General features: G+C 39.1%; 1 protein-coding gene across 1 annotated transcript; it reads right to left on the bottom strand.

The window, feature by feature from the left end:
- LOC109224247 lies at positions 6,033-11,363 on the bottom strand. The gene is made up of 4 exons (XM_019388835.1): positions 9,784-11,363; positions 9,237-9,421; positions 8,066-8,289; positions 6,033-7,175 (listed from the first exon to the last, which is right to left on the bottom strand). Exons 1-4 carry the CDS (start codon positions 11,150-11,152, stop codon positions 6,389-6,391), a joined length of 2,565 nt encoding a protein of 854 aa, XP_019244380.1. The 5' UTR covers positions 11,153-11,363; the 3' UTR covers positions 6,033-6,388.

The following is a 25,411-nucleotide window of genomic DNA, read 5'->3' as shown; positions in this document are numbered from 1 at the left end:
GGGGGTTCATCCGGTATTCCATGTGTCTATGCTCCGAAGGTATCATGCCGACAGGTTGCATGTGTTAGACTTCAGCACGGTTCAGCTAGATAAGAGTCTGGGTTATGAGGAGGAGCCAGTTGCCATTGTTGATAGGCAGGTTCGCCAGTTGAGGTCCAAGAAGATTTCTGCGGTAAAGGTTCAGTGAAGGGGTCAACAAGTCGAGGAGGCGACTTGGGAGGCCGAGGAGGACATGCAGAGCTGATATCCACACTTATTCAACATTACAGGTATGGTTCTAGACCCGTTCGAGGACGAATATTTATTTAAGAGGTGGAGAATGTAATGATCCGACCGGTCGTTTTGCTTTCTAGATTCTCGTTCCCCTAAATAAGACTCCCTGTATGTGCTTTTACTATTTTATGACATGGGGGGATGGTTAGTTCGGGATTTAGAAGGGTTCGGGTTAAAATCGGAACACCTGTTCCTTAAGGTTGGTTAAAAGGAGCTAAGTTTGACTTGAGTCAATATTTTGAGTAAACGACCTCGGAACCGGGATTTGACAGTTCTAATAGGTTTGTATGATGATTTTAGTCTTGGGCGTATGTTCGGATCGGGTTTTGGATGTCCCGGGAGCGTTTTGGCGCTTAATAGTGAAAGTTGGCACCTTGAAGGTTTTGGAGTTCTTTAAATTTGGTTTGAAGTAGAACTTGGTGTTATCGAGGTCCATTTTGAATTCTGAGTCTGGAAATAGTTCCGTATGGTGATTTAAGACTTGCACGCAAAATTTGGTGTCATTCCGAGCAGTCTAAGTATGATTCGGCGCGTTCAGAGCAAATTGAAACTTGAAGTTCATAATTGGATTCAATTTGGTTTTGGGGTACGATTCTTCGTTTCGTTGTTGTTTTACGCATTTCGAGAGATCGAGCAGCTCCGTATTATATTTATGGACTTGTTGGTGTATTTGGACGGGGTTCCGAGTGGCTCGGGTGTGTTTCGGACCACCCAGAGCTAAGTTGGAAAAACCAGATTTTCCAGTTCTGTTTTCCTTCTTCGCAAATGCGGAAGGACCCTCGCGTTCGCGATGAAGGATTTGGGTTGGGGGAATTTTTGTGCTATGCATTCACAGAAAAGAGTTCGCGATCGTAGCTCTGGGTCACAGACCTTCGCGTTCGCGTGATGGGGTCCGCGTTTGCGAAGGGTAAGGCAAGCTGGGTGGGGGTGGCATGGTTGGCCTTCGCGTTCACGAAGGTGCCCTCACGTTTGCGTAGGGCAAGTCAAGTAAGCCTCCGCTTTCGTGTGGCCCGGGTCGCGTTCGCGATGGCCAAGTTTTCTGGGCCTGGGCCTAGGGCTGTGCACGGATCGGATTTAGCACATGTCGGATTTGAATTTCGAATTTTGAATTCTAGAAAATGCAATTCGAATCCGATCCGAATTATATCAGATTGGATCAGATTTTAAAGTTTGGATCGGATCGGATTTCGGATCGTATTATTATGCCTCAAAGTTAAACTAATATGTATATTTTCTTTGTAAAAGAAGCAATACATTAAGAAAAATTCATGTTTATGCAATTATGAGAGTTCTATGGTGCCAATATAGCTAAATCTAGCAATTGTAAAGGCAATAACTTGGAGGTTGATGTAAAGGAAGTACTGACTATCCGAAATTAAAGTGTAGTATTTATACATGCCCTAATAATTTCGGATTTTGGATCGGATCGGATTAAAATATCCCAATCCGAATCCGATCCGAAATCCGAAATTTTAAAAAATACAATCCGAAATCCGATCCAATCCGAAATCTAAAATCCGAAATTGAATGGATCGGTTCGAATTTCGGATATCCGATCCGAATGAACAGCCCTACCTGGGCCGGTTGCCTTCGTGATCGCGAGGCCTTTTCCGCGTTCGCGAAGAAGGCATACCTTGTCAGTGAGTTGTTTTAAAAACGAGACTTAGGTTATTTTTTCTCTCATTTTTCATTCCTTGGCCGATTTTAGAGCTTCTTGGAGAGAGCTTTCCACCTAGATATTGAAGGTAAGTGATTCTTACCCAACTTGAGTTTAATACATAGATTATGGGTATATTTTAACATGTAAATTTGTAAAAATTATGGGTTTAGATGAAAATCCTAGATTTTGATAAAAAATAAGATTTAACCACGAAAATGGTTATGAAATTGAGTGAAAATTATATATTTGAGTTCGTGAAGGTATAGGTAACAACTTTTTTCGAAAATTTCCGAAATCCGGGCACGTGGGTTAAATGGTTTGTTGACAATCCCAAGCCTCGTGATTTAATGCATTCTCTAGTACTTCTTACATATAACTAATTTCCTACCCAAAATATGTTATTATAAAGTCCATTGTATTAGGAAAACAAATGTGTTCTGCTATATATCTTAATTAATACTAGTACTTTTTAAAAATAATAATAATTTTGATAGGTGTATTTCTTGATATCTATCCAAGGAAAAAAATTAACCAAAATGTTTAGAAAAAAAGAATAAAGAAAGGAGGGGAAAAAGAAAGCAATTTTTCTTCCTTTGAGCCCCACGGCCATGGTTGCTATTTTATTGGATCCATTTCTCCATTCATTATTTGGTCCCCTTCCAACTCAATTCCAACTTTAACATAGGCCCCCAACCCCACCTCCCAACTATGCAAAATTGAAAGATAAAAAGAGAGGGAAAAAATTGAGAAAATTACACGACTTTAAAAATGGATGGTCTTAATTTTTTGATTTCAGCTAGTCCCATGGGCAAACCTTTAAGGTCAAAAGTTAAAAATATTGCTCATCGGACAAGCGAGTGATAACAATTGTTAAATTTGAAGTTTTATTCAAGGGGTAAGCAAGGTCAAAAATTCAAGCGGAGGCACCCGAAGTATCCTATTTGTGCAAATCGCCCAAAAAATTACCCCACGCCCACTTGGAACCTTTTCCTTTTATTGGTGCTATATAACTACAGTGTCTCATCAAAGCATTAAATTTGTTGACCAAATATTAATCATCCCAATTCCGAGCATTTAGCCCATTGAATACTCCCTCCGGTCCAAAATAAGTGATTTTTTTACCTTTTTTTGTGGTCCAAAATAAGTAATTTTTTTAGATTTCAAGAATGAATTAATTATTTTTTTCCTACATTACCCTTGGGGTAAATAGTGTTTGAGTATGTGTTAGGAGTGTTTATGTGAGATAGTAAAGGTTAATATGGTCAATTTCATTGTTAATTAATGGTAGAAGGTGGATTTCTTAATCTGTGTGAAAACATCCAAAAATCACTTATTTTGGACCGGAGGGAGTAGTATTTTGATGATAGGCTATAATTGTATATTTTAGTCGCTTATTACACTCGAATTTACTGTACTTTAATTGAGTTTGCGCTTTAATCGCTAGTGTTTTGCACTAATTGTGTGTTTTATGCCTTGTAGGTGTGATTCCGAGCTATATAGATGTTATGGAATGAATTTAAGTGATCTGAAGCTTTGAAGTCTGAGTAAAAGCTCAAGGAATTAAGCCGGGATCGTGTTCGGGGGTCAAATTTGATAATTAAGTACGAACGAAGACTTGAGGAGGCATATTGCGCACTGTCTAGTAAAATAGACATAACTTTTTGCTGAGAACTCCATTTGGGCTCCACAATATATGGTTGAAAAGCTAATTCAAAGGGCTACAACTTTTTTGTTTTACGTTTTTCCAAATTCCAAATGGAACAGGGTGAAAAACGCGGTCGAAATCGCGACCGCGGAACTGACCGCGGCAGAAAATCAGAGAACTTGTCTGGCCGCGGTCCTACCGCGTTTTGGCCGCGGTCGCGCCCTTCCAGGCGTCAAAAAGAAGTCCTATTTCGCCCGGGACAAGTTTATTTCAGCCCTACACTATTCCAACTTGTATAAAAGGGGTCCTAAACTTATTTTGAAGTGAGGGGGACATATTTTGGACATAGATTCGACCTAAGGAGGCAAGAACACATTGGGAGCAAGGCGGAGAATTCTTCTACGAGTTTTTCCTTCCTCTTCCTATTTTTCATTGTTGGTTATGATTTTTAGTATTGTAGTTTTACATACTATTATGAATAGCTAATTTGTTATCTAGAGTTTTGATAGAACCTTTTGTAGGATAAATTCTTGTTATGTTTTTATATAATTGAGCCATAGCTTTTCTCTATTCGTTCAACTACGTTTATATTGTGGTTGGTTGAAGAGCTCTCAATTAGCTGTGCCTATTTAGTATGCATAGCTCGGGAGAGAGTGCATATTTAGGTAATTGTTGAACAACACCACTCCAAGAGTATATGAGGGATCAATAACCGAGGGTTCAAAGGTGGGATTAGGGATAACGAAGCCTTGGGTGCGATCTGAAGTGAGCTGTATTAAAAGCCAGCTAGCGTAGCTCGGGAGAGTGCGTCTAGTAAATTGTCGTAATTACTCGGGAGAGATTTACGATAATAAGAGTGCTCATGATCGGTAGAGAATACTTAGGCGAAATTATAGAAGACATAGCGGAAAGGATTCCGACAATAGGGGAAATCATAACTCTAGACCTCCTTAATCTTTTCTCTAACCCTCAGTATCGTTAGTTGTTAATTTACTATTTTAATTTGTTAGTTAAGTAGTTAAACACAAGAATCTTAATATCTATAAGTTAGGAATTGTTCAAGCTTGTCTTCTTGGTGATAGTGAACAGTTGTAGCTAAACCTTAGTTCTCTGTGGGATTCGACTCCGGACTTGTAAACCGGATTATATTTGCAGCGACCGCATTGTCCTTTTTATAAGGCATAGTTGGGCGTGATCATATTTTAAAGTTGATATCTTTATTCAATATTAAAATGTGTTCAGTTGGTTTATTGGTTTTTGTCATTGGTACTGGGATCTTCAGTTCAGTATACAATAGAAATGTGCATCAGAGGCACCAGATCCAAGAAATAATTCTCAGGAAAATATGAGAAAAATAATAGAACTCCACCCCATTATAGAAATGAAGTAGAAGAAAACAAGAGGCATTAGAGAGTGGAGGCAATTCAAGTTTGAACAAGATGACAAAATTTATGACCAAATAAGACACATACATTGACAATACTTTTGTTTGGATTACCAACTTAGTAGGCGGACTTCAAGGGCGATACCCAATTACTATTTACATCATATGCCTATCTGACACCTCATAATATATATCTTACAAATACTTGCATTTCAATAATAATAAATGAAATCTCTTTATAGTTCTCGGATTCAAACCTTGAGAATGAAAAAATTAGAGAACCTTCTCCTATAGTTGGCCCGACATGAATCTGAATTAATCGACCAGTATTTACATATACTACTCCGAGTAACTAATAACAATTCAACCGACTTTCCTTTTGTCTCTTTTCTCCCACCAACACAAGAACCAAGTGTGTGGTGTAACTGTAAAGTAGGTTAGTCATACTCATACATGCAAGCTGCTTCCTCCTGTCAGTTTTTGTCATCATATGTAAGAAATATATATATATATCTGAATTTTAGTGTTTGCTTTACCCTGCATGCACATGCAAGGACACAGAGGGGAGGGTCATTTTTTGCATTATGTAGCAATTGATCCAGTTTTACCTTTGTATCTGCAGGTAGAAATGAATGGAACAAATAATACAAAAGGGCATCTTCTTACAACCTAATAATGACTAAAGGGGAGAAAGAAGAACAGAAGTCTATTATTTCATGATTGAGTAGAATTCTGAAAGATTTCATGGGGGACCCAAATCAGCAAAAGCTCCAGCCTTTCTTGTCCTTTCCTCAAACTTAAATGAAAAATAGTAAAGTGGTAAAGTAAAGATAGAGGTCACTCTGTCTCAATGCTACAGTAAAGTGGCAAAAGCACATTATATTATTCACTTGCACTGATAGAACTCAGATTTGAACTGCTGCTTCTCCAGCAGTGTTCAACCAGAACTTGGATTTGAACAGATATGGTCACATAAGAGCACTAATGAACTTTGTCTAATGCCTCTATACTTCGTGTGACATGCTCACTATAATGAGTACAGAAAAGACTGAAATTTAGGTCATGAAAGATTCATCAGTACAATAGAAGACACAACAACAAAGTTTGGTTGAAGAATTTTTTTTTACACTTTGACATAACAGAAGAGAATACATTTATTCATCATGTTGACCTCAATGCAGTAATGCAAATAATTTTGCTATACAGAAAACATTCCTTTTCCCACCACTAGATAAAGTACAAAATTGCAAAATTCCACATATCTACAACATAGCAAAATATCAAGGGAAAAAAGCCAACTAGCTGAAAAGAGCCCATGACCAAAAATGCCAGCCCTTTCTCTTCCATCCTTGCCCAGAACTGCGGAAAAAATAGCCCAAAAAAGAAAAATAGTACTACTAGTATTCAGTTTTCTGTAAGTTGTTTCCTACTTAATAGCATAAGAATGAGTGCATACAGCCTCAAGGGCCTCTGTCATCAAGGAAGAAAAGCTGGTCATAGCCTGGAAAACTCCCGGCAACCCTGTCTGAATGTTGTTGAGAGTCATCGCTCTGGTTACCTCCACTGCCTTGGAGTGCTTCAGCATCTCATCTTCCACACGCCGTTGGCTAGCTGCAAGCTCAGCCTTTTTCTCAGCAAGAGGGTCTCGTGTATCTAAAACACTACCATTATCAGGTCCCATCTCAGGAAGTCCAATGCCAACCATGGAGTAAGAGTTGTAATACTTCCTCTCAATGCTCCTAACACTCGAAGCCTTTTTCTCAAGCTCCTTTGATGCAGATTCAGTTCGCTTTTTGATCTTCAACTCCTCCGTTTGTTTCACAAATATCGAATGGACAACGTTTATGAAGCTTTTGATAGCTTCTGATGCAACAGTGTCAGGAATACGGTCAAGGGCTAGCTTCCATTCATCGCAAAACATAAATGAATCTGAAGGTTCCCTGTTGCCATTAGTTGGCTCAATATTGACAGATACAAGAGTGAGCTTGAACCAACCATGAAGGGAGCGGATAAAGTCCCTTTGAAATTTTATGAGGCGACAAAAACTCGAGTGCCATGCAGATACAGCAGACTCAAGATCACGTGTCGCCTGCCTGTGTAGGTCAGACGTCGATAGACCTTTAGAAGCTCTATTGATGAGACCTCGCACCTGCTGCACAATGTCATTCTGAACTTCATGGAACTGGTTCATGGATCTCCACATGTACATGAATCTGCACCCGTTTATACCAATATCAGTTGAGGACTATTCAGGGGCAGAACTTAGAAAACAGTAAACACTTTATCATAAGCCGCCATTCAAGTTCAAAACATAAACATAGACAATCTTTTAAAACTTTCTTCCTAGTAGAAGAGCACACATGTTCGCAGCAATCATCATAGTAATTGTCAAAATTCCAGTGGTCAAAGAAACTGAATCTTTAGCCTTCAAATCCTATTGACTTGACCTGGCTCAGTTGTAACTACTATAAAGAACACTACTACTTTCTTTTCAGATTAAGCTTATCAAGGCAACAATAATGATCGGCCTAAGAAGCACCACCATATTTAGCCATCAATTACACATGTCAAAGCACAGTAGACGTTCCCAATTTCCAGAAATATTGGTTCCATCATGACCACAACCTGTCCTGGAGAGGCTGTCAGACTCTAGAAAGATGCAACGTGGACAAGCTTAGGGGCTCAGAAAGACAAAAGCAAGGCACATTAAAAGATAAATAATTTTCCAACTACCCACTGAAAAAGGCCAGTATCAACAACATGTTTTGAGTATGACTATAGAAGATATCAATTTTAGGTAGGAGAAGTTCAGGTTATTCAATTCAATTTTAAGGAAATAAGTCTTGAGATGGCTCGGTGATTAGGTTCTAGAATAAAGCTTGGAAGAAATTTCGGTAAGGATGTAACCAAACTTCTTTAATCTCATAAGGATGGAAAGTGGCTCCAATAAGTTGACGTTGCCTCAGAGCAGTATTGCAACTTAAGTACTAACCATATATCATTTGAACCCATAATTCATGCATGTGTCCAACAGCAAATAATCTGAATAAGATTGGCAGTCAATAAATTCCAAATCAAATATGCACCAAACATAAGGACTTACCCATGACAAAGTTCAACAAGCTGCGGGACAAGGTCAGAGTCTCTTAGACCAATAATGGCAGAGGACGTAGTAGAAACAGCCTGCGATGTGACCACCATCAGTGACTGCAACCTCTTTATTGAGGCCTTGGTTTTGTCCAACTTGGCTTCCTCATCACCTCTGCATTCTTGACTCTGTAATGTTGCCAACTTCTTTTCATGCTCAATTTTAACTCCTTCCCTTGCCTGCATTTACAATACTTGGATTAACAAATATGTGGGGCTAAAGACGCGTGCAAAGAAGTAGTTTCTCAAGTTGGCAAACCTTTTCTGCTTCCTTTTTTCTACTTCTTTTCTTGTATTTTTCCTTTCTTTTGAATAGTTCCTTTTATACTCAATCTCATCAAAATAACCAAATAAAAAGAACACTGATGTACTTACTTAAATGCAGCAGTCAGGAAGACGTTAGGAAAATCAAGTAGACATGAGTCACCAACAAACAGACAAGCAAAGAGCAAGTATATGCTCAGACATGCATATATCCAGGAACAATTTTTAATCATGTCAAGAAACTCTTTCCTGTCTATAAGGAGTTGAAAGGATTTTAAAACTGCTGACACACACTACCTATACTACTCTTTTCCACATTAATTAATAACCACAAAAGGGAGGAGGAGGAAGTCTTCCAAAATGAGGTCTATATCACCAGGAATTTAGAGCTAACTTAGCACAAGGCAGGGCCACCTGCATGTTCTAAATTAATATATCTCATAATAGCTCCAAGTTGTCCTTGTCAAGTCATGCAGGTACCGAGGGTAGTCTAGTCATTACGCCATTATTGACTAAATGGAGTGCAAACAAGTTAGATTACACAAGCTGGATAATCTGAAGAAGTTTGGATAAGCATGATCCGTCCAATTTTGACACCTCTGACTACCATAACATGTATATGATTCCCAGCCGAAAACCCAGCTTCTGTCACTCGACTAAAGTACAAATACCCAATTACAACTATTGAGTATATTTTACCCTACTCTTGATTGAATCAGAGTGGAATCCACTACAGCTTTTCTATCTTTGCAGACAACCAGCCAACTGAGATAATGATTCATAAAAGACCAATTGGTATAGAACAGCCAGAAAGCGAAAAGAATGCATTGAAGACTAAGAAGAATCGGGATTGAGAAGAGCACCTTCACTTCCTGATATAGTTTCTTTTCCCATGCCAAGAGTCGCTCCAAGGTGGAACAAAGACTCTTTTGGGAGCCTGGTTCATCAATGGAACTAGGTTCAAAACGATACTTGACCGCCAATGGAGGTTTTGAAGACCATGTGGAGCTTATGGTACTAAATACTCCACTGGAATGATACACCGTCTCTGCAATGAACAAAAAAAAAAGCAATAATTAAATTCCAAACAAAGAATCCAAAATTTTCAACAAAATTTGCTCAACTGGATCTCAAGGGGAAAGAGAAGTCAATGTCAATCAACTAAATCTCAATCCCCAACTAGTTGTAGCCAATGATATGAATCATCTGGATTCATCATAGTTTGACTAATTTTACCCTGAATATCAACCTACCACAACCCTTCTCCTTTATCCAGACTAGATAGGTGAGTTCACATTCCAGAAAAATTACAATACCAACTAATTGCTATGTTATGATCAGAAGGCATGGAAAAATAAAAAGACAAACTATGCATTCCACATAAATCAAGACTACAGAAAAAAAACTCACTCTTTAACTGCTTAAAGCTGCGATCAAGCTGAGCTCGACCAGTCTCCAACATCTCAGAGACCTGGTCACCAGCAGAAGCAGCTTTATCAAAGTAGTCCCTAATGGCAGCAACAATCTCAGCTAGATCCTTGTGCCTCACCACTATACTCCTATTATCAGATACCATCTCCTCCACCACTTTCCCATTATTCCCATTCCCCCAACTCATCGAAGACGACCCTCCATCCTCCGACGATACCTTATTCGATTTCCTCCCTGAATAACTCTTCATCCTCAAATTGACGTCATCAATCTTAGAAGCTTCCTCACTCTTCATTGACCCAAAATTAGACCGGGTTGGCCCAAACCCAGATCTTATCTCATCCTTTTCTTCCTCTTCATCATCATCAGAAGATGAACTCGTAGTACTATAATGATCATGGTCCCATTCACTGCACTGTACCTCTTCTCTCTCGGCTTCACTATCCTCCCACTTACTATTATTATTCAAATGGTGACCTCTCTTGTTTTCACCCACCATTTTGTGATTCCTAACAGACCCATTAGTCAACTTCTCATCATCAACACTATGACTATCGAAAAAATCAAACTTTTGCTTGTTCGATTTCCCACTAAGTGATGATTGGTCAGTAGTAGGATGCTGATGCTGATGCTGAGAGTAGTGTGAATAAGATGTAAAGTTTGAAGCTTTATCATCATCATGCTCGTCATCAGCATCCATTGTATCAACTTTATGGAGGCGTTCAAAGTAATCTGAGCTAGGAGGGGAAGGAGGGTAAAAGTTTTCCCAGTTCCAAACAGAGGAAGTTTGTGAAGGAGTACTCGAATACGTCGAATTCGCTTTCGCATCGTACGTATAATCCTCCTCATTGTATGAACTCAGGCTTGATCCCGAAAGAATGTGTGGGAGTTTTAACGGTTTCTTCCGTTGTTGTAACGGCTGAGGCTGACGGTGGTTGTGGTTGTGGTGGGAGGAAACAGAGGAGGAAGAAAGTATGTGAGGTAGCTTTGATGAAGCTATCGTCGGCGACGGAGACGGAGAAAACGCCGGCGGTGGTGGTGGTGGGTGGAGTGAAGGTGAAGGGGATGGGATACGAACAGGAGGTGGTGGAGCTGGGGTTTTAATGGTGGTGGTAGTAGTAGAGGGTGTGCGGAGGAGGACGGCGGGGGTATGATCGGAAACGGAAAGAGGTTCACCGGCGGCGAAGGTGGAAAGAGCAGAACCGGTGATACGGAGTGAACGGCAGTAATCGGAATGAGCTGAAGCTAAATGATGACGAGCATAAACAGCTTCTTTCATCAATCGCCGGCGTTCTTTACACCGCCGGACAGTGTCCTCGTTATCTAGCTTCGACGCCGTGCAACCCATCTGTAAATAAATGAGGTGGGATCTCCGCCGCTGACGGTGGTTATGGTGGCAGCAGGGACAGCGGTGTGTATTGAGGAATTAAAGAAGGAGCGACGGAAATGGGCGGAGAAGGTGAAGAAGAAGTGCCATTGAGAGAGTTTTTTTACACACAGACACACAGTACATAGACACACACTGACTGACTACTACACTTTACTCTTAACACTATCCTACTCCACTCAAAAAGTCTTCCACTTTAAAAATGACTGGCTCTGTTTTCCTTTTTCTTTTTTCAGAATTTAAAAAAAAAATCCAAAAGAAAATCACAAGTAACCATTTAAGAAATTAAAAAAAAAAATTTCCACAATAATGTTTCCAAAATATTTTTACAAAAACTATAAGTTCTAAATACTCTTATGCACTTCTAAATAAATATCTATAAGTAGTTAAGAATTTTGTAGTCATAATTATAGATGTATTAAAATTCTCTTTACTCCAAGAATCTTTTTTTAATAAAGAGAGTAAGTGGGCGTTAGGACATAAGAATCGTAAAATTCCAAAAAAAGTGAAGAAAAAAATTCAAGTAAAAATAATATTTGAAAAATTAGAGTTGTGTTTGTACATGAATATATTTTTGGGTTGTTTTTAAATTTTTTTGAGTGATCTGATTAAAAAATTTGAAAAATAGTTTTTTGGAGATTTTTAAATTTTCGAAAAATTTTAAAATTTATTTTCAAGTAAAAATTTCATAAATTATTGCCAAACACTGATTTTGAAAAAAAAAAAGCCAAACGGGCTCTGCGTTTTTCAACTTAATTTGATTGTGTTGGAATGTTTAAGATGTTGATTAATATATGGGTCGCTTTCGGAAAAAGGAGATGAATTTCCTTAATAGGATTAAAATAGTGTAGTATAATTTTTAATGATTTATTATTAATAAAAAAAAAGTGTGGTTAGAAGAGAGAAAGGCTGCTTTTTGTATTTAGCTTGGATATGGGTGGCAGCTGGCAAAAAGCAACAAGGAAGAGTAGGGTAGGGCCTAGGGGCTAGGGGTGGTGGAAGGTAAAGTACTACTAGGAGGTAGCTGCTTTGGGATCTTAGATTGAGGCATAGAGCCCACTGTTATTCAATACAGAATTGAGATTTTCAATTGCCATATTTTATAGAATGTCTTTTTTTGGTTGATTGTTGTCTTAATTCTACTATATTAATTTCGTAATATTTTTTCCTTAATGTTTGCCACTCATCGTTTTTGCGAACCAAACTTTGAATAACTTATTTAAATACAATATTTCCCTACTTATTGAATTTTTGCTGTAGTGTCTTTCTAAAGTTCTTGGATCATTAGCTTCTCAAGTTGCAATTAAATAGTTGTAGATCTTATCGGCATTTTACGTAGATTTGTTAGAAGAACATAACTTCGAAAATTTACTTATCATTAGTACTCCCTCCGTCTCAAATTATTTGTCGTATTTTTCTTTTACACGCACCTTAAAAAAATATTAATTAGAGGAATTTTTGAGCTATTTTACCCTTATTTAGGTCTTAAGATATAATTTCTCTTAATTGAATAGATACTTATTAATGTGCAATCTTCATCTTCAATAACAATTACTATTAAGGTTAAAGTGAGAAAAAAAATTATTTTAAACTTCTAAAATGACAAATTGTAACGACTCGACCGGTCGTTTTGAGCTCTGACGCGTCATTCGGCGGTCTGGGGCCTTGAGCAGCTTCACTTCAGGTATTATGACTTGTACGTGTGGTCGGAATTGAATTTCGAAAAATTCAGAGTTGAATTGGAAAGAAAAATTCTATATTCGGAAGCTTTAAGTAGGAAGAGTTGACTAAGGTTTGACTTTTGAGAAAATGACCTCGGAATCAGGATTTGAAAGTTCTGATAGGTTCGTATGATGATTTTAGACTTGGGCGTATATCCGGATCGAGTTTTGGATGACCCGGGAGCGTTTCAGCGCTTATTGTGAAAAGTTGACATTTTGGAAGAATTTCATAAATTTGGGTTGAAGTGTATTTTAATGTTATCAATGTCCGTTTGGGATTTCGAGCCTGCGAATAGCTCCATATGGTGATTCTGGAATTTGGAACGCGTCCGGATGTGGATTTGGAGGTCCCTAGATCATTTCGGGACATTTGGCGAAAGTTGGAAGTTTGATGGTTTTTGGGAAGTTTGACCGGGAGTGGACTTTTTGATATCGGGTTCAGATTCTGATTCCGAAAGTTGAATTAGGTCCGTAATGTCGAATGTGACTTGTCTGCAAAATTTGAGGTCAATTGAACGTGATTTGATAGGTTTCGGCATCGGACGTGGAAGTTAGAAGTTCAACAATTCATTATGCTTGAATCGATGTGAATTTATAGTTTTGATGTTGTTTAACGTGGTTTGAGGCTTCGACTAAGTTCGTATCATATTTTGGGACGTGTTGGTATATTTGGTTAAGGTCTCGAGGGCCTCAGGTGGATTCCGGATGATCAACGGATCGAGTTTGGACTTAGAAGAGGTACTGAGGCAGCTGATATCCGGTGCGATCGCACCTGCGTGGAAAGGGACACAAGTGCGAGCCCACAGGTGCAACGATGTGGCCGCAGAAGCTACCAGTGAACTGAGCTAGGGTGGCCACGGATGCGAGGCAATTCCCGCATCTGCGATCCCGCAAATGCGAAGGGCGCTACGCAGCAGCGGCAAATGAGAGGGGCAGCTGGGTGGCAAAAGCGGAAGATATCCACACGTGCGGAGCGCATGAGCATGTGGTGGACCGCAGAAGCGGTCTCGTGGGAGCGGAAACGGATTTGCACGGCTTGAAGGGGACCGCACTTGTGATGGATTTTTCCGCAGGTGCGGCTGGTGTTCTGCAGGTGCAGAAAGTTGGCTGGAAGATTGTTTAAAAATTGAGGTTTTGCTCATTTCACTCATTTTCTCTCTTGGTTTGGGCGATTTTGGAGAGCTTCAAGGGGAGATTTTCACCAAGCAACACAAGGTAAGTGATTCCCACCTATTACAAGTTAAATACATGGTTTATATGTGGATTTAAGCATAAGATTTTGCAGAAACTTGTGATTTTGAAGAAAAACCTTAAAATTGGTATTTTTAGATTTTGACCACGAAATTGGACATGGAATTGAAAACAAATCATATATTTAAGTTTGTGGTGTTATGGGTAAAATATATCTTCATAAATTTTTGGAATCCGAGCACGTGGGCCGGAGGGTGACTTTATCGACTTTTCGAGCGGAGTGGAAAGTTATTATAAATTCATTTATTATGAGTATTAGAGTGTGTGTGTGTGTGTGTATATATATATATATGGACTTGCATATTTATTTGACTAGTTTTGGAGCGGCGGGCATCGGTTTGAGGTGTTAGAGAGGCTTTGGAGCCGGTTATGGAGCTTCGGAGCGAGGTAAGTCTCTTGTCTAACTCTATGAGGGGGAAACTACCCCTAGGTCATGTATTTGATAGGTGTTACTTGTTGCGTACGGACGAGGTGACGAGAGTCCGTACGTAGCTAGATTCATGTTATTTTCCGGGTACACTTAGGTTCACACCACACTACACTTGTATTGTAGGGGTTATCCTTGATCGTTTAATTCTTTTATTTCACATTACGACTTGAGACTAGATGTGCGTAGAGTGATAGACTTGCTATTGTAGAGATTTGACGAGTTTCATGATTAGCCGCGGAATAATTGTGTTCCTCTTACGGATTTCTCCCGCGCTATGCGTTTCATCAAAAGGTTTTCCTTAAGTTTATAACTCTCACGTTTATTCGTTAGTGGTGTCAAGGACCCGTTAAAGCTTTTTATTATAATGGGATCGGTCCATTCATCTCGGTAGAATTATGTACCACACTCTCATGGTAGCGGGCAGTTCGCGTCGGCAGTATAATAGATGCATCTATGGTTCCTGCGTTCGGCCCTCGACAGTGTACAGACTATGATGGGAACGGGTTTTACGCCTCGACATTTCTATAAAATACTCTCATGGAATCGTGCGTAATATTTGACAAGAAGTCAGTGTAAACATATAAAATAGCATCAGGAAATTTTATGCATGTGAATATTTTAAACAATGTAGTTTGATCACTTTGGTGACTAACAAACTATACAAATATTAATCACATACATAAAATAAATTACAACATAATAGCTTCAAAATATATAGGACAAGATACGGATAACATTCATACACATAACTCACGTCATAAAATATGTGCTTAACGGGTTCAATATTGTCAACATTGAATTCTTTTTGTCAACCAATTTAAATACCAAAAGTTTCAAGCAGAATCCTTATGGTTAATCTTAAGGAATTATTATTCTTGAAGTCATAGTCTAAACTTCAACATAAACAATTCATTCCTTTTTTTTAAAAAAAAAAAAATTCTAAATGCTCACAAGTATATTGGACAATAACCTAAGTTTATAAAATATGCCAGAAACTACAAAAATGTTCCGTTCTTTCCTTTCGGTGACGCCTTCAAGGCTTTTTACATCATGCCAAGTTTGTTTAACGAAAAGGAAAATAGAATAGATCAATCTTATACAGTCTCGTTGAAAAACTTTTCTCAACAAAAGCCACGGCAAAACGAAGATTATCTGTTCAAACTATCCAGGCTCGTGATACCACGTGTAAGCATAAACTTTAATTCATACCAGCATCTTGAACATGATAATCTTACATATAATCGTCATAGAAAACATACCTGAAGCGGAATCCATTATCTTGAAGCGGAAGCGTTAATCGGTAAATTGGTTTCTCGCCCCTTGCCCTAGCTTTCTTTACCGCCGACTTTAGTGATGGAAGAGAGAAAATAAAACAGGGTAACCCTAATGGGTGGGGAGAGGACCAATTTATAGAGGTTCTCACTTAATCTGGTACGTCCATCAAGTAATCAATCAGACGGATGAGATTTGATAATTAATTAAATATTAATTATGGGCCTTAAACCTATTGGGCCACACACACGTAGGAAAATAACTTACAGATTGTCCCAACCGAAAGGCTGTTATGTTGGTTGACGAAGAAGATGATTCCAATCATGAAGACAACCAGCCAATTGAGGAAGTTAATAAGGAAGATGAGGATGCCTATGTAGAACCTGATGAAGGTGATATGCTTGCTATTCAGAGGATCTTACATGCTGAACATGAAGATGAAGAATCATCGCAACGTGAGGCCCTATTCCACACGAGGTGTACATCACATGGCAAGGTATGTTCAGTGATTATTGATGGTGGAAGTTGTAATAATGCTGTTTCGGAAGAGATGGTGACTAAATTAAGTTTGGAGTCTGAGGTACACCCCAAACTTTACAAAGTCGGGTGGCTACAATATGGTGGAGGTATGAAAGTCACTAAAAGATTCTTGGTCTCTTTTTCTATTGGTAATATCTATAAAGATCAAATTTGGTGTGATGTGGTAAAGATGGATGCTTTCCATTTATTACTTTGAAGACCATGGCAATATGATAAACGTGCTTTTCATGATGGATACCGCAACACCTTTTCATTCATAATTGATGGACATAAGATTGTTTTGACGCCATTGCACCCAAAAGAACTTTCAAAGAGGTAAAGACCGTGTGTGATACGCTAATGACCAAATCACAGATTATTGGCCACATCAATAAAGGAGAGTCATTGTACATAGCAGTAGCCATGAAAGACTCACAAGATGAGGAGCATGAGTTAGATACACGAGCCAAGAAGTTACTTGCTAAGTTTGATGATGTGATCTCTAAAGATGTTTCTTTAGAACTTTCACTCATGCGCGATATTCAATATCAAATTGACCTTATACCCGGAGCATCGTTTCCAAACAAAGCAGCTTATAGGATGAATCCTACACAACAAGCTTAACTCCAAAGACAAGTTAAAGAGCTATTGGAGAAGGGTTTAATAAGGGAGAGCCTTAGTCCCTGTGCCTTACATGCTTTGCTTGTTCCTAAGAAAAATGGCACTTGGAGGATGTGTATTGACAGTCGAGCAATCAACAAGATCACTATCAAATATCACCTCGCAATCCCAATGTTAGATGATCTATTTGACCAATTACATGGTTTTAAGATCTTTTCAAAGTTTGATTAGAAGAGTGGGTACCACCAGATTCGTATGAGAGAAGGTGATGAATGGAAGACTGCCTTCAAGACTAGCCAAGGCTTGTATGAATGGTTGGCTATGCTTTTTGGTTTGCCGAATACTCCTAGCTCATTCATGAGGCTTATGACTCATGTGTTTATACCATTCATTGGGAAGTTTGTTGTTGTCTACTTTGACGATATCCTAATTTGTAGCAAAGAGGAAGCTGAACATGGAAAGCATTTGGAGAAGGTTTTGAAACCTTAAGGAGAGAGAAGCTATATGCACAACTCAAGAAGTGCATCTCTTATACTAACAGTGTTTGCTTTCTTGGTTACATAGTAACTAGTGTTGGTATTCAAGCTGACCCAAGAAATATTGAGGCAATAATAAGTTGGCCAATTCCTAGGTCAATTTCGGATATAAGGAGCTTTCATGGAATAGTGTCTTTCTGTCGACGATTTATTAGAAATTTCAGCACTTTGGTAGCCCCTATATCTGAGTGTTTGAAAGGAGGCATGTTCAAGTGGAATTAAGAAGATCAAAAGAGTTTTGAATAGATAAAGAAGAAGATGACACAAGCTCATATCCTTCAGTTGCCTAACTTTGATGTTTTATTTGAAGTAGAATGTGATGCTTCAGGTGCTGGTGTTGGAGGGGTTTTTAGCCAGGAAGGTAAACCCGTGGCTTATTTTAGCGAGAAGCTAAGTGGATCTAAATTAAAGTACTCCATCTATGAAAGGAGTTCTATGCTATTGTTCGTGTGTTGCAGCATTTGAGTCATTATTTATTACCAAGAGATTTTGTGCTATATTTTGATCATGAGGCACTAAAGTATCTTAGTTACCAACAAAAGCTCAATGCAAGGCATGCAAAATGGGTAGAATTCCTTCAGAATTTTCATTTCATAATTAAGCACAAAGCTGGAAACCTTAATCAAGTGGTTGATGCTCTTAGTAGAAGACCATGTTTACTTTCTATGATGCAAACTAATGTATTTGGAATCGACCATATCAAGGAGCTTTATGAAGTTGATCCAAACTTTGAAGATGTTTGGAATGCTTGGAGGGTCCACAAAGAATGTTAGTAACTCGAGATGGGTTTCTTTACTATGGAAAGAAGGTTTTCATACCATAAAGCTTTTAAAGGAGTCCATTGTACGGGAAGCACATGAGGGTGGATTAGCTGGTCATTTTGGCCATTCTAAAACTTTGAAGATGATTCAAGAAAACTTCTACTGGCCTAAATTGAACAAAGATGTGCTGAGGCTGATTGAGCATTGTGAAACATGTAGAAAAGCAAAAATGCATGGGAGCAATAAGGGATTATATGAGCCTTTGCCAATTCCTACAACACAGTGGGAACATATTAGCATGTACTTTGTGCTTGGATTGCCAAGGACTCAAGGAGGTAAGGATGCTATCTTCGTTGTTGTTGATAGATTCTCTAAGATGGCACATTTTATCTCATGTAACAAGACAAGTGATGCAACTCATGTGGCTATTTTGTTCTTTAACAATATTGTCAAGTTATACGGCATTCCAAGAAGCATTGTTTCTGATCGTGACACTAAGTTTCTCAGTCATTTTTGGCGTACTTTATGGGCTAAACTTGGTACGGAGTTGAAGTATAACTCATCTTATCACCCTCAAACAGATGGACAAACAGAGGTAGTCAATCGGAGTTTAGGTGCATTGCTAAGAAGTTTGATCAAGAAGAACATAGGAGAATGGGAATCCTTGCTACCACATGCTGAGTCTGCTTTCAACAAGTCGTGAATCGAACAATTGGAAAAAGTCCTTTTGAAGTGATTTATGGTAAGAATCCTCTTGGTCCATTAGAATTGTCTCCTCTTCTTAAAACTCATTATTTTAGGGGAGATGCTGATGAGAGGGTTAAGCAATAGAAAAAGTTGCATGAGAAAGTAGTATAAGAGATTGAGAAACAAACAAAGGCATATAAGAAACAAGTTTATAAGAAGAGAAAACAACAATTCTTTAATGTGGGAGACTTAGTATGGGTATACTTGAGAAAATAAAGATTTCCTAACCAAAAGTATCCAAAGTTGCAACCAAGAGCTGATGGTCCATTTCGAGTTGTTCAAAAGTTAGGTGAGAATGCTTACAGATTGGATCTACCGGACGATTATGGGGTGTCACCAATATTTAATGTTGCTGACCTTGCTCCATTTATAGAGCCTTTAGACTCGAGGACGAGTCCTTTTCAACCAGGGGAGAATGATGCAAATCAAGAAGCTATATTAGCCCTTTGTTATGTAGCTCGCCAAAAACAAGTTCTTATATGCCCACGAATAGGTGTGTGGACGTGTCTTCAAGTTCAAAAAGCCCAAGATTTATTTCAAGAAGCCAAGACCCTTTCTTTCTTAAAATAGGAGTTATTTTATTCCTCTTAGAATAAGGATTTTTCTTTTAGTAGGATTTTAGTGTCTTTTCCTTGTAGAATAGGGATTTTACTTTTCTTGTCTTTAGTTATTTTATTTCCTTATTAGAATAAGAATTGTAGTAATCAAATAAGAGACCAAAGCCTATATAAAGGGTTCTCTTTCCTTGTAGAATAAGGAATTCACGTTTTTGAGGCTTGCCCTAATTTTACAATAGAGTGTTTTTCTCTATTTTGTCTTCTTTATCCTTATTTTTGGTTCCAAGCAAGGTGGTGATAGTTTTTATCTTGTTTACAATTGTGTGTGGTATTTCTTTATCACGTTAATTGATTTCAAGTGGTGACCTTAGGAACTTATTTAGTTCTTGATCTTTCAAGAACACGTTTCTTGATCTAAATTCATTCTTTTGATATCATACAATCATAACTTTCATTGAACTAGTGCAATATCAATATTTACTTTTCTTGAATGAGTAAATAGTCTTTCTTATAGTTCATATCGTCATCCTTCACCTCATTTTTTAATCATCAGATTTTGAGTCCTAAAACTTGAGATACGTTGTCTCTTGAATTCAGTCCATAAACCACGTTTTCGTTTCAAGATCTTGATCCTGGTCGGTTGGTTCTTTGTTAACTCGAAGAATCACATCAAATTATCAGAATGGGTTGACCAGTTGAAGATGTTATGGTGCATAAAGAGGGTATGAGATGGTTCGTGGGTTTTGAGGCAACGTGGTCTCGTGAATTGGGTCACTCAGGATGAGTGCGGATTGAGTTTGTTATATATTGAATGGAACTATTATTATTTCTAAGGCAAGTCCGGAGTAAATTAAAAGAAGTTGGTTTGGTTAGCAATGGTTGAGTCGGCATGATGGTGGCAAGTATCAGTTCCTTCAGCGTGTTAAGTTATGTAGGTGATTTGTGGCAGTACGTGCAAGGCTTGACGGCCGCCGTAATTTGAGTTAACTGGAGGCATTCGATTATTATGGCCGTTATGTGTAGATGGATCCCGAAGAGATATGGTGGTTTATGCAACAAATTGAGGTTTGTATTTTCTGCGGTTATGGGAATTCAGTCTCGTTTTGCAATGTTTCTCCTGAAATGAGTTAAGTGAAGAGTTTCTATATGATAAATTATTTATTCTATTACTGGTTCAGGAGCTATGATGAAATTCTTGTACTCTCGCGTAGTGGCATGATAGGTGCAGTGAGCGGCATGGGAATTGGAAGTTGAGGATCAAAGTTGCGGTTCGCTGTTGGCAAGAATGTCACGAGCCCGGATGAGCAGGAAAGAATTCAGATATTTAGAGTAAGCTTGTATTGTCTTTAGCGTCACTTGAGATCAGTGTCCTGTGTAAGAGGCTTTATGTACTGATTTGCGAATTCTCGACTCGCTTTACAACATTGTATGGCCGGTGGTATGGATATGCAGACTTTTTTACCTAGTGTGGAAGGTTGTGGGGGTGTATCCCTCGGGAAGATTGTATAAGTGTGACATGTAGTCACTTGATTGATTAAATATTGAAACCAAGTATGGAGATTATGGTATTATCGCTAATGTGAGAGTTTATGCCTGGAAAGTGCACTATTTATTTGGTTGTGAACTGTGAAAGTTTGTTCCGGATTGGACAGTTGCTCTTATGTGTCATGAATAGGGTTGTTGTGGATCCTTGGAAGGTTACTAGCCCAGTGCGGTACGATCAGAATCGGCTTTAGGTCCGTGGATGGGTCAAAATGTGAATGTGTGCTCTATATCAGGCCGGGTGTGTTCATTCAGCATAGCGTTGCTTATGGAAGAGTCTTCGAGTGTTGGATGTTATTTCTTTCATCAGCTATTCCATGTAATACTCTATTGTGCCATGTGGGTTATGAGACGGCTTGATTATTCGCAAATGTGTTGTGGTCCCGTATAGCTCGCGGTGTCATATGAGCAGGATGGCTTTCGAGATGTAGTACATTTATTGCACCTTAGTTGTGCTTTGGTTTCGTAGCATACATCGCTATCCATCTCCCCAGAATTTGTATTATGCCCTTGGCGTGCTTGTGGCCGATATTCGGGCATTTCGTAAGTGCGAGCGCTACGGCTTGATGTGTATATTTTCTTCTTAATGGTTATGTGTAGATCAGGTGGCACGTCGCCACGGGTATGTTGTTTTGATCGAGTTGCATGCTGCAACGGTATCATGTGTGGATCGGGTTGTACGTCGCGACAGTGTGATGTTGAGTACAGTTCCCCTATATCTATCCTTGTGTGTTTTGTTTCTCATTTTCTGATGAAGGTTTATAACATCTTTTCGATTGTTTAATTAGTTACGTGGGTTGAGTAGTTCTTTCCATAGTTTGTTTTCTTTATGTATCACAATCGAGTTTGTAGCTTGTTTACGCATTGTGGCATCATATGAGATCTTGGTCAATGTTGAGGTGGCTTATTGTTGAACAGCTTGTACTGGGTGAGATGAGATTTTTGGACCTGAAATCAGTGCAATCAGATTTATATAAGGTATATTAAAGAGCAAGTACTGTTATCTAGTTCAGAATGAGGTAATGGTCCTTAATAGGAGAAGAGACTCCATGATTTGTTGATTCGGCAGGTGTTTATGAGTTTCTACACATCTCTTCCGTCGTGGCAGTATTGCGAGAGTTGAAACATGGCTTATATATGTTATGAGGTATACTACGGGCTTCTGGTCAGTGGGAAATTTCAGCTGTTGTGCTTGGGGGATATTGCTTTGGGAAAATAAGTTATGTAGTGCATGGTGTGATTTCAGCAGAGGAGCATGGTCACGTTGGGTTCAGTGTCTGGTGATTGATACATTGTTCGTATGTTAGAATCTAGTATCGTGGAGAATTTTGGATGTTGGAATTTGGTTCTAAAGCTTGTTAGCTAAGGTAGCAGAAAGGATCTTCAGTCTGGCTCGAGCTAATGTGCTCAATTGGGTTGTGGTGGTACGGATAGGTGCACGAGGGGTTAAACAATGATTTTGGACAACTCCGGAGCAGTTCTTAGCACGTTCGAGGACGAACGTATGTTTAAGTGGGAGAGAATGTAACGACTCGACCGGTCGTTTTGAGCTCTGGCGCGTCGTTCGACGGTCTAAGGCCTTGAGCAGCTTCACTTCATGTATTATGACTTGTACGTGTGGTCGGAATTGAATTTCAGGAAATTCAGAGTTGAATTAGAAAGAAAAATTCTAAATTCGGAAGCTTTAAGTTGGAAGAGTTGACTAAGGTTTGACTTTTGAGTAAATTACCTTGGAATTAGGATTTGAAAGTTCCGATAGGTTCGTATGATGATTTTGGACTTGGGCGTATATCCGAATCGGGTTTTGAGGCCAATCAGACGCGATTTGATAGGTTTCAGCATCGGATGTGGAAGTTAGAAGTTCAACAGTTCATTATGCTTGAACCAATGCGCAATTTGTAGTTTTGATGTTGTTTGACGTGGTTTGAGGCTTCGACTAAGTTCGTATCGTATTTTGGGACGTGTTGGTATATTTGGTTAAGGTCCCGAGGGCCTTGGGTGGATTCCGAAGGATCAATGGATCGAGTTTGGACTTGGAAGAGGTGCTGAGACAGCTGACATCTAGTGCAACCGCACCTACATGGAAAGGGTCGCAGGTGCGAGCCCGCATGTGCAACGATGTGGCCGCAAAAGCGACTAGTGGACTAAGCAAGGGTGGCCGCAAATGCGAGGCAATTTTTGCATCTGCGAGCCCGCAGATGCGAAGGGCGCTCCGCAGAAGTGGCAAACGAGAGGGGAAGCTGGGTCGCAAAAACGAAAAATATCCGCACGTGCGGAAGCGCATGAGTTTGTGGTGGACCGCAGAAGCTGTCTCGCGGGAGCGGAAACGGTCCGCAGAAGCGGATTTGCACGGCTTGAAGGGTACCACACTTGCGATGGATTTTTCCGCAGGTGCGGAAAGTCGGGTGGGCAGATTGTTTAAAAATCGAGATTTTGCTCATTTCACTCATTTTCTCTGTTGGCTTGGGCGATTTTGGAGAGCTTCAAGGGGAGATTTTTATCAAGCAACACAAGGTAAGTGATTCCTACCTTTTACAAGTTAAATACTTGGTTTATATGTGGATTTAAACATGAGATTTTGTAGAAATTTGGGATTTTGAAGAAAAACTTAGAAATTGGTATTTTTGGATTTTGACCACGAAATTGGACATTGAATTGGAAACAAATCATATATTTGAGTTCATGATGTTATGATAAAATATATCTTCGAAAATTTTCGGAATCCGAGCACGTGGGCCCAAGGGTGACTTTATCGACTTTTCGAGCGGAGTGAGAAATTATTACAAATTGATTTATTATGAGTATTAAAGTACATATTTATGGACTTGCACATTTATTTGACTAGTTTTGGAGCTGCGGGCACCGGTTTGAGGTGTTAGAGAGGCTTTGGATCCGGTTATGGAACTTCAGAGCGAGGTAAGTCTCCTGTCTAACTCTATGAGGGGGAAACTACCCCTAGGTGATGTATTTGATAGGTGTTACTTGTTGCGGGGGTTGTGTACGCACGAGGTGACAAGAGTCCGTACGTAGCTAGAATCATGTTTTGTCCGGGTAGACTTAGGTTCATACCATGCTATACTTGTATTATAGGGCTTATCCTTGCTCGTTTAATTTTTTTATTTCGCATTACGACTTGAGACTAGACGTGCGTAGAGTGATAGACTTGCTATTATAGAGATTTGACGAGTTTCATGATTAGCCGCGGAATAATTGTGTTCCTCTTATGGATTTCTCCCGCGCTATGCGTTTCATCGAAAGTTTTTTCTTAAAAATTATAACTCACACGTTTATTCGTGAGTGGGGTCAAGGACCCATTAAAGCTTCTTATTCTAATGGGATCGGGCCATTTGCCTCGGTAGGATTATGTACCACACTCTCATGGTAGCAGGTCGTTCGCCTCGGCAGTATAATAGATGCGTCTATGGTTCGTTCCGCCCGACCCTTGGTAGTGTACAGATTATGATGGGATCAGGCCGTACGCCTCGGCATTTCTATAAAATACTCTTATGGAATTGTGAATAATATTTGACAAGAAGTCAGTGTATATATGAGTCTTCTTGGTTTTAATTATGACGACCTATCTTGTGAGGTCCATTATATATATATGCTCCGGTTAAGGAGGTAATTGCTAATTGAGAGCTTGAGTCTATTGTAGAAAGGATGATTGTATCACGTATTTACACATGTTTATTTCGTTTGCTTACTCCCTCGATATCTGTTTACTTCATATTGTAACTGTCTTATTGGACCACTAGTAAGTGTCAATGTCAATCCCTCATCACTACTTCTCTGGGTTTAGGCTAGATACTTACTAGGTACGCATTGATTTACGTACTTATGCTACACTTGTTGCACATTTTTGTGTGGGTACATATATATCTGGTGGTCTTTTGCGCACAAAGGCGCGGATGTTGCGGGGACTTACTGTGAGCTACATTTAATGTTACGATCCGCATCCTGCAGAGTCTCCATCAGAGTTATTTATGTTCTCCTGTCTAATTTGTATTCCAGACAGATGTTGTATTTTATTATATTTCCTAGTTTATGCTCATGCACTTGTGACACCGGATTTTGGGGGTGCTTATGGGTTGTTCATTACTGTATTTGTGAAAATTATCATTTACCATGTAAATTCTATTTCTTACTATTTAATTGATGAAAAATATGATTTCATAAGTACTAAAATGAGTAATTAAGTTAATCATTCACTGTTGGCTTGCCTGACGGTAGTGTTAGGTACCATCACGCCCCTTAGTGGATTTT

This window comes from Nicotiana attenuata, chromosome 1, assembly GCF_001879085.1.
Source record: "Nicotiana attenuata strain UT chromosome 1, NIATTr2, whole genome shotgun sequence".
In the NCBI taxonomy this organism is placed as follows: Eukaryota; Viridiplantae; Streptophyta; class Magnoliopsida; order Solanales; family Solanaceae; genus Nicotiana; species Nicotiana attenuata.
Note: the sequence above shows the minus strand (reverse complement) of the source record. Positions and strands in the feature narration are given on the sequence as shown.

Excerpts from the sequence above, each read along its gene's own strand:
- LOC109224247 (XM_019388835.1), bottom strand. The coding sequence starts at position 11,152 with ATGGGTTGCACGGCGTCGAAGCTAGATAACGAGGACACTGTCCGGCGG. Across the intron at positions 9,422-9,783 it reads CAGCTTTAAGCAGTTAAAGA|AGACGGTGTATCATTCCAGT; the intron begins GTGAGTTTTTTT and ends TGTTCATTGCAG. Across the intron at positions 8,290-9,236 it reads AACTATATCAGGAAGTGAAG|GCAAGGGAAGGAGTTAAAAT; the intron begins GTGCTCTTCTCA and ends TTGTAAATGCAG.